The sequence below is a fragment of the Hirundo rustica genome, chromosome 14, assembly GCF_015227805.2.
Source record: "Hirundo rustica isolate bHirRus1 chromosome 14, bHirRus1.pri.v3, whole genome shotgun sequence".
Classification (NCBI taxonomy): domain Eukaryota; kingdom Metazoa; phylum Chordata; class Aves; order Passeriformes; family Hirundinidae; genus Hirundo; species Hirundo rustica.
Genome location: NC_053463.1, coordinates 3,645,728 through 3,654,604, shown reverse-complemented (window position 1 = coordinate 3,654,604; position 8,877 = coordinate 3,645,728). Strand labels below are relative to the sequence as shown.

The window sequence follows — 8,877 nt, the reverse complement described above, 5'->3', positions numbered from 1 at the left end:
ACAGACACCCTGTCTCTGGAATGGCTTGAGGGGAAGCTCAAAGGGTCTTTGCCCACTGCAGCTCTGCTTGATGCTTTTTAGAATCACAGATTAGCTTGGAAGGGATCGTACAAGTTTCGTTCCACCCCTCTGCCAAGGACGGGGACACCTTCTGCTAGACCAGGTTTCTCAGAACCTTATCCAGTATCCAGCCTGGTCCTGATCACTTCCAGGGAGGGGGCAGTCACAGTTTCTCTGGGAAATCTGTCTCAGGGCCTCACCAGACACTTTCTTTTGCAGGTTGTCCTTGGGAGGTGACCAAGCTCTGTCCCTGCTGGAGCCCTGCTGACCACTGTCACCAACCCAACATGGAGGGGGCATGAGAGCCCACAGGACCTGACCCAATGGTCACTCAGAGGAAAGGAGAGGGCAAAAAAGGAAAAGAAGCTGTTGAGATCCACCAGCAGCTGCCACAAGGCATCGGCTCCAGTGCTGAGCTCCAGAGGGGGCCAAGAGGCACAGATGAGTTGCAGTGCCACATCTTTCCTCGACCGTGTCATTCCCAGCACACAAGGCTGAACGTGTAAAGTGACTCTGCGATGTTCTCCAAGGTCACTGTAGAGCAAGAGTCACTTTGGGAAGGGCTCTAGGCCTGCCTGATACGGGCTCACTCCAAGCAGCTTTGGAGCTGATGGGAGCAGGGCTGCTCCATCCTTGCGGTGACACCATGGATCCATGTTACAACCACACAAGCTCGCAGAAAAGGATGGACTTCCCCCTGCAGCTGGTGGTGGGGTCCTGCCTCGTCATCCTCATCGTGGTCACTCTCTGCGGTAACATCATCGTCTGCCTGGCCGTCACCCTCGACCGCCGGCTCCGCAGCTTGACGAACTGCATCATCGTCTCCTTGGCCATCACAGACCTGCTGCTGGGCCTTCTGGTGCTGCCATTCTCTGCCTTCTATGAGCTCGCCAAGGAGTGGCCCTTCGGCAGCGTTTTGTGCAACATCTACCTCAGCCTGGACGTCATGCTGTGCACGGCCTCCATCCTCAACCTCTTCATGATCAGCCTGGACCGCTACTTCGCCGTCACCACCCCGCTCCGCTACTGCCAGGTGGTCACTCCCTCCCGGGTGGCCGTGGGTTTGGTTGTCATTTGGACCGTTTCACTGATGGTCTCCTTCCTGCCCATCCACCTGGGCTGGAACACCAACGGCACAGCGGTGCAGAACACAGGCCAGACCTGCGACAAGGAGTGCACGCTGGCGGTGAACCTTGTGTACGGGTTACTGGACTCCTTGCTCACCTTCTACGTCCCTCTGGTCATCATGTGCATCACCTACTACCGGATACTCAAGATAGCGAGGGAGCAAGCCAAGAGGATAAACCACACATGGGGCAGCACGCCCATGCCGCCCATGGTGAAGGAGCACAAAGCCACCGTGACGCTGGCAGTGGTGCTGGGAGCGTTCATCGTGTGCTGGTTCCCCTATTTCACCGTGTTCACCTACCGGGGCGTGTGGGGGGACAGCAGGGTCAAAGGCACGCCCATGTCCATTGTCCTCTGGCTGGGCTATGCCAACTCAGCCCTGAACCCCATCCTCTACGGGACGCTCAACAGGGATTTCCGAGTGGCATACCAGCACTTGCTGCACTGCTGGAGGACGGGACACCCCAGGAACTCCCACCTGCCTCCCCTCCAGGAGGCCCAGCCCAGGGACAGGCAGGGCCAGGGCAGGCAGGAGGGCAAACTCTTGAAACTGGAGGTGAGGAACGAGAAGGGGACGCTGCTCACTGATGGAGCCCTCAAGAGGTAAGAGCCTTCCTAATCTCGGGGCTTTGATGGTAGATCTGTCCCCAGAGAGGAAGGCAGAGGTGAGGACCCCACATTGTCCATGGACTTTTAAGCAACAAACCGATGCCCCAACAGGAGATCCTTGCCCAGACAACTCCTAAATTCAGCCACTCAGAAATTCATCACCACTCGCAGGAACCCAGCTTACATCCCCTCCATGCTGGCAGCACAGCTCCAGGTATTCCATCTTCCCACATGGCTGGCCCTTCCCTGGGATTGCCACCATCCACAGGGAGCACAAAGTGTCCCCTGGCTTTGCTGGGTAAATGGTTGCCATCAGAATTTGCAGTACAGAATGGGGTGAAGCTGTCAGCTGGGGCTGCTCCCCAAAATCAGCCGTGTCCCAGTGAGGAACAGACAGCAAATTCTGGGCACAGAGCAGAGCTTTAGGGGCCAGGAAAGGTGACTGCCCATCACAGAGGGGAAAATGGGAATTATTCCCACCTGCAGCCAGGCTGGGAGTCCCTGCAGGAGCCAAGAGCTGAGTTCCCAGCTCCCTGCAGAGCAGCTCGGCCGCTTCCCTTCCTGTCCGAGCCACGGACCCTCAGCACCTCAGCCATCAGTTTGCAACAGCAGTGAATTCGGCCAACAGCAAGTTCCATTCCCATCTCTGGAAAGGGGCAGGAGTAGCCCAAATTAGGTTGGCAGATGTTTTCAGAAATACAAATGCCCATGTAAAGTCAGAGCAAAAAAGTACCCTCAGCGCCATCCCAAGTACGTTACGAGGCTCAGCCCCAGCAAGGGGTGTGGTGAGAGAGCAAAGTGGGCAAGTTCTGTGCCAGGCTGTCTCCCCAGCCCTTCCCTGGGCACCCACATCCCCACGGGACTGTGCCACCCTCCCGCTGCCTCGCTCCAAGGTGTTCACTCAGCCAAGCACAAGGAGAGCGGAGAGGCAGGCTGTCAATCTGCTGCTCCTGAGACTAATCTAACCTCTAAGCAGCGCCTGATAAGCAGCCCAGAAACTTTCCATCCATAGATAAGGATTCCTTTGATTCCCCGTCCCCAGCGTGCCAGCAAAGAAGCCGCGCTCGTGCGCTCTGGCAGCACGTGCCCTTGATCCTGCCCTAGAAACAGTCTTAAGCCACCAAAAGGAGAACTCAGGGAGGTGAAGCAAAGTTCAGAGCCATCCAAAAGGCTGAGCCGGCACCGTGCCTCCCCCAGAGCACCAATGTGACTTTACCCAAGGGAAGGGGGCACAAAAAGAGATACAGAGGGATGGATTAACGTGAACAAACACAAGAATGCAGGTCCTGGGGCTGCCTTGTTCTGTTTCCAAGGAATTAATGAAGAGCCCAAAGTTATAGCATTTGGTAAATTGTAGGTTGTCTATAAAAACATACGGAAAACGTGTCTAAGGTGGTGGGGGTGATTCTGCAAACATGCAGAGACAAAGAGAGCCATCCTGTTTACTCACACAGAAATGCAGCCCCTGGGCAGACCAGGAGCTCATGCACTGAGGCTCTGCAGCTGAACCAGAAGAGCCATGGGGAACAGGCTGTCAGGATTTCCCTGCATGGCCAAGAGAGAGGAAAAGAGAACAGAATATAAACATCAGTGTTTTCTCAAAAAGCTGCCTTACCACGAAGGAACAATAATGACTTGGAGGGATATAAAAGGGGAAGAAAAATGGGTTTCTGTTCCTTAGGCAGAGGGCAGGGTCACCGATTTCCTGGCTTTCACCCTTACAGCTTTTCCGGGTAGAAAAGATTCTTCTCCTGGTTCCCTAGAAGGAACACTCAAGCAAGCGGATGTTCCTTGACCTTTCTAAATCCAGAGAGCTCCCCCCAGTCCTACACAGCATGACCACTGTGGTTTCTGTTCACAGTCAGATAAAGATAAGGGTTGCTCAAGCACCTGCCTTTACTTTCTCTCCTCATCACAGTCCTCTCACCTCATGGCAATGATCACCTGTGGCCCCTTCCAGCCCTTTTTCCCATAGTCAGATACATAAAGATCTGCTGTTGGCAAATGATCAGGATCAACTGACACCACACAAGACAGGTGAGCACAGGATTTACCTGTTCACCAAAAACCTGGCAGCCAATTTCACCCCCAGCACAAACCGAGCTGGTTCCTCTCCCCTCTCCCTCTCTGCAGAGTCTTCCCAGTCATCTGCCCTGAACATGTTCACAGGAAAAGACCAACGTAAATCATTCCAAAAACTCATAACCCCCCAGAAAAGAACACCCAGAGCTCAGAAGGGCTCTGCACAGTGAAGCTCCGTGGGATCATTCAAGGGAAACAGAATTTTGAACCGCTGCCTTTAATAACAGTGTTCTTTTCAGTTATGAGGCGTAGGGAAAAGACTAACAAACAAGAGGGGAAATATTGACGACTGCAGTCTCAGGGCTCACTCAGAGTCTCAGCCAGGAGCAGGGCAGGGAATCAAAAGCCACGGGACCTCCACAGCAGCTGCATCTGGAGGGGGTTTCCATCAGTGAGGACCAGGTAGGGCAGAGAGTACAGAGCCAAGCAGAGACACAAGGGGAAGACAGCTGCTCTCATTTCCCCACCAGGCAGCAGAGAGGAAGGCAACTCACACAAAACCAGTAAAGAAAACCAAAGGACCTCAGGAATCTCCTTCAGCACAGTGGGACAGGGCTCTGAAGAGACCTGGTGCTTGGCATGCTCATGGCTGCAGGCTCTGAGACCAGACCCTGGTGTTCAGAGAGATTAAAATCTGTGAGAGGGAGCAACCAGCACTAACAGGAATGTACTGGGGAAGAAAACGCTGGAGCTGAGTGAGTGGCTCTGGATCACATTCTTGCATGTGATCTGTGCTTAGAGCTTCTCTCTTCATGTGCAATTTAACCTTTCAGCACTGGAGCTTTTCTGTGAGCCTCAGCCAGCCCGCTGCCCTAGGACCCACAACTCCCAGCCTTCAACTCCTGGCTGCCCTCTTCCAAAATCCTGTGTGTGAGGTTGAAAGGACAACACTCAGCTTTCCTCAGCATGAAACTCAACAGCAGAGGCGAGAGCTGCGGGGTGAGTACAAGGCCAGGGTGAAAATGAGGGAGGAGGCAGCTCTCCCTGCTGTGGCATCCACTGTATTTTTCCTGGTGCAGGCATTCCTTCCTGATGGTACCTGGTGCAAAGGGTGATACCATCCTCTCTCTTTTATCCATCACTGTTGCTCTCCAACCAAGTCCCAAGCCCAGGGGAGGTGCACAGATCTTTCCCCCTCCCCTCTGTGGCCGCCCTGGAGTTTTGGGATTATAGATTCAGCCTGAAATACCCTGGAAGATGCTGCATCGTGCCCGTCCCTCATGCACTGCAGAGGCAGCTGCATTCAGACCAGGAATTTCCAGCACACTTCATTTTCATGCAAGCCTACATCCACACAAATTGCAAGCAGCTTTGGCGGAGATGCTGGCAGGGCTCCCGAGGTGAAGAGCTGATGCTGCACCAGGCATTGCTGCTCCCTCCAAGTGGTGCTGGGCTGGAGGCCACCACTGCCATGCATGGGGACGTCTCTCAGCTCCAGAGAGCCACTTTGTGCAGCCCTTCTCAGGAAGAGTCAGGCAAGGTCACGCTGACCTCCACACGCTCTCCCCTCCAACGCCGCATGCCGATAACCCGGGCTCTCCGTACTGACTGTGCCTTGAGGAGGGTAATGCAGGCACCCACGTGCTGGAAGCTGGGCACACTTTGTCCCTGCTGCACCCTGAGCACTTCTAACCTTAGCCAAGGTCACAGCGGTAGCAGGAGCTGGTGCTGTTTGTCCACACACACAGCTGGGAGGGAGGGGGAGCACAGGGGGCCCCTGCCCTGGGGTGCAACATAAACCTGCACTTCTCAGAGGTACTGCCTGTGAATCGCCCTGCAAACGCCACTGCCCATCAGCAGGAGGAGAACCAGAGGATTGGAGGCTGCAGGTGCTGTTCTTTGGGGAGCCATCGCTGCTGCTCTGCAGGCGGAGCAGAGTGAACCCTCCAGTCTGGAAACCACAAAGCGAAGGTCCCCAGGGCAGGCACAGTGCTCATCCTCCTGGCAGTGCAGACACAAGGCAGAGTCATCTCTGCTGCTGTCACTGCCCTGCAGCAGGGGCAGAGGGGACAGCAATTCCAGCTCTTCTGCTTCATGCTTTCCATCTCCATGCGTATGTTCTAAGGCACGCGTAGTTTCTGTGAGGCAAAGGCAAAATGCCAGCCATCCCCTGAGAGGCTGCTGATCTAATCAGCAGAACGAAGCAGAGGTCTGGGGGAGAGGTTCGCAGGAGATCTGAGGTCCTGGCATGACCACAGATTTCCTCTCTGCACCATGGGGGATGGGGACAGGAAATGCCACCTTGCACAGGACACCCAACTGAGGAGTCCCTGACCGAAAATTTCCCTGACCCACAGCAGGGAGAGGGGCCGTGGGAGAAGCAGCACCCAGGAGCAGAGCACTGCCAGCTCCAGGACATCAACTTCTGTCAGGCTACGACTCTGACAGCTCAGCCCTGCTGCTGCCGGCTGGCCCGAAGGACAGGAAGAGCAGGCAGAGAAAGCCACAAAGCAAAGCGATATTACTCAGGGGGGAGTTGGGTGATAGGTCTTGGGGTGATGCAAGCCTGCTCAGCTCTGCCCAAATGCCAGCACGCAGCATTTAGCTGAGGATGCCGGGAGCATCCTCACAGCATCACATCACTGTCCCTCCCAGGCACAGCAGGTGCTGGGTGCAGCACTCCTTACACTGGGGAGCAGGAGAGGGGGGGAAAATGGACCCGTTTGCATCCTCTAAAGCCACTGATCCCCCTCTGTGTTCCCCTGCAGGATCCCTGATCTGGAATTTGCTCCATCCCCAAACACTGCTGGAGGAGCCTCTGCCCGCCCAGGTTTTTTCCCAGGAGGGTGGTGTGTCAGAAGAGCCCTCGGAGGAGCTGCAGAAGAACATCTCCCCTGTCCTGTGTGGGCTGTGACGCCTTCAGCATCAAGCCCCACACCAGAAGGAAGAGACTCCTGAGGAGCTGTGTCAGGAAGCAGTGCATGCCCTTGGCAGGCTGGCATGGGGTGGGAGTGCCCTCTCCAGACCCACGGCAGCGGCTCAGGCTGAGCGGGCACGGCATGGAGGGGTAAGGGGCTGCTCTTGGGGCCTTGGTGTCAGGCGGACCAGCCTAGGATGGAGAAAGGCAACACAGGCTCTGCCTTCCCTGGTGTCCTAGGGCTGTATCCACCCCTCAGAGGAGGCGAGGGCCTGGTAGATGGGGGGAGACGTGGCAGGAGGGCTCAGCGTGGTGGATGTTGGCAGCCACGGGTGCTGGATGTCCGTGCACAGGACATCGCAGTCCCTCGGCATCCACGCTGGGGCAAGGCTGCCTCCCATCCCCGGGGCTGTCCTTACACCACACCCCCTGTCCCGGTCCTACTGCAAGGCAAGGAGAAGCCCTGGAGCCTGCTGGGCCGTGGGGAGACGCTGAGCAGCCAGGGTGTGCCCCAGGCTCTGCTCTCCCCAGCAGCTCCACACCAGGGCTCCCAAAAGAGGATGTTTCCACCCTGAGCCTGTGCAGAAATCATCAGTGCTATAAAAATCTACTTAAGACAGGAGGAAAATGAGATACTTGATTTCTTTGGGTGTGCTTCGTCCTGGGAAGAGCCTCCCTGCCCTGCTCCACCCTGCTGTCCCATCCCCATCCCTCTGCTGGGACAGAACCTGGTCACACAGCACAAACACCCGAGACACGGGTGCAGCTGCCCTGGACAAGGCTGGCACCTCCCAGAGCACACCTTTGGGACCAAGCAGATGATCCCTGCTGTCCCCAGGGGCGGACCCGGAGGCGCGGCACCGCCGGCTCGGAGCTCCCGCTGCTTGCTGCGGGCACGGACCGGCCCCGAGCTCCGGCCACACCTTGGCTCTCACCCACTGTCACCCCCCAGGGCGGGGCCGGGCTCCCCGAAGATGCACAACGCACCCCTCTCACTCCCCCAACACCTCGACACCCCCCGAGCCACCGCGGCACCGTCAGCCACCGCCACCTCCGGGGGTTTCACCCTTCCACCGCTCATAATTAGGGGTCACACGGGGCTCCCAAAGAGCGAGGAAAGCTGAGAGAAGGCAGTGCTGCTGCCCCGGTGCCTCCCAGCGCCCAGGCAAATCCCATCGAGGAAACATCCCCAGCAAGGTGACGCGCTGGCAGGCGAGGTCCCCTCGGGATGAGGAGACTCCTGGGCTGCGCCCCCCGGAGCAGACTGAGAAATTGCCTCCTCAGCAGCTTCGCAGAGCAGCGGGAGCCGAGTCCCCGCCGAGGAGCACACGGAGAGCTCGTCTTCCCCAAACAAACCCGGCGGGAGCAGGCCTGAATCGCCTGTAGCATCCACGCTCCGCTCCAGCTCGGAGGAGAACTGGCAAACACACACCCAAACCCCTGCCACCTATGATAACAATTAGAGACTTATCTAATTGCAAAAATAATTGCAATTGAAGTGCTTAATTACCATACTAAGCAGGAAGAGCCGTTTCCTACTGTTCCAGTAGCGCTCCCAATCCATCAAACAAGGTTTGGGGCTTGTTTGGGTGCTGGGGTTTTTTTATTTTTTGGTGGGTTTTTTTTTTTTTCTTTTTGATTATTAGATTGCAGCCCCAGGGGATGAAGAGATTTGCTAATTAGGGTCTTGGAGAACAGCTACCAATTCACAAGCACTTGCTTTTAATTTCAATACTAACGAGGCTGGAAGGGGGAGAAATCCAAAATGCAGAACAGCTGTGGCGGTGCTGGCTGCAGCAGCGCTGCCCCCAGCCCCTCCTCGCCGGGCTGACACTGTTCAGGACCATCCCTGAGACCACCCTAGGTCATGGGCTGGCTCAGCTCAACCACAGGGCAGGATGGAGCTGCTGCTCTGGGTCGCTGCTCTCACCGCAGCCGCCACACCAGTGAATCCCAGCATCGATCATCTGTCCAATCCCCACAGGGACCATCGGTTTTCTCAGTGATGGGCTAATCCTGGTCCTGAGGCAGCTGTTCCATCCCCTCGGGGTGCAGCAGCGAGAATTTCTGCAGGTGACATTTGGTTTTGTTCTCCTCTAAACGGACAACAAAAGGGAATTTAATTCTCTCGCCAAGCAGCA

At 56.4% G+C, this 8,877-nt stretch overlaps 1 protein-coding gene and 1 long non-coding RNA gene across 2 annotated transcripts; one reads left to right on the top strand and one right to left on the bottom strand.

Annotated features, from left to right (window-relative positions):
* The first annotated feature begins 559 nt into the window (after positions 1-559).
* Positions 560-6,899, top strand: HRH2 (histamine receptor H2). The gene is made up of 3 exons (XM_040078583.1): positions 560-1,791; positions 4,653-4,818; positions 6,588-6,899. The coding sequence occupies exons 1-2, from the start codon at positions 671-673 to the stop codon at positions 4,669-4,671; spliced, it is 1,140 nt and encodes a 379-aa protein (XP_039934517.1). The 5' UTR covers positions 560-670; the 3' UTR covers positions 4,672-4,818; positions 6,588-6,899.
* LOC120759400 (uncharacterized) lies at positions 1,706-8,315 on the bottom strand. The gene is made up of 3 exons (XR_005703157.2): positions 8,247-8,315; positions 3,248-3,342; positions 1,706-2,443 (listed from the first exon to the last, which is right to left on the bottom strand). It is a non-coding gene; the product is annotated as an uncharacterized LOC120759400 (long non-coding RNA).
* Positions 8,316-8,877: the final 562 nt, after the last annotated feature.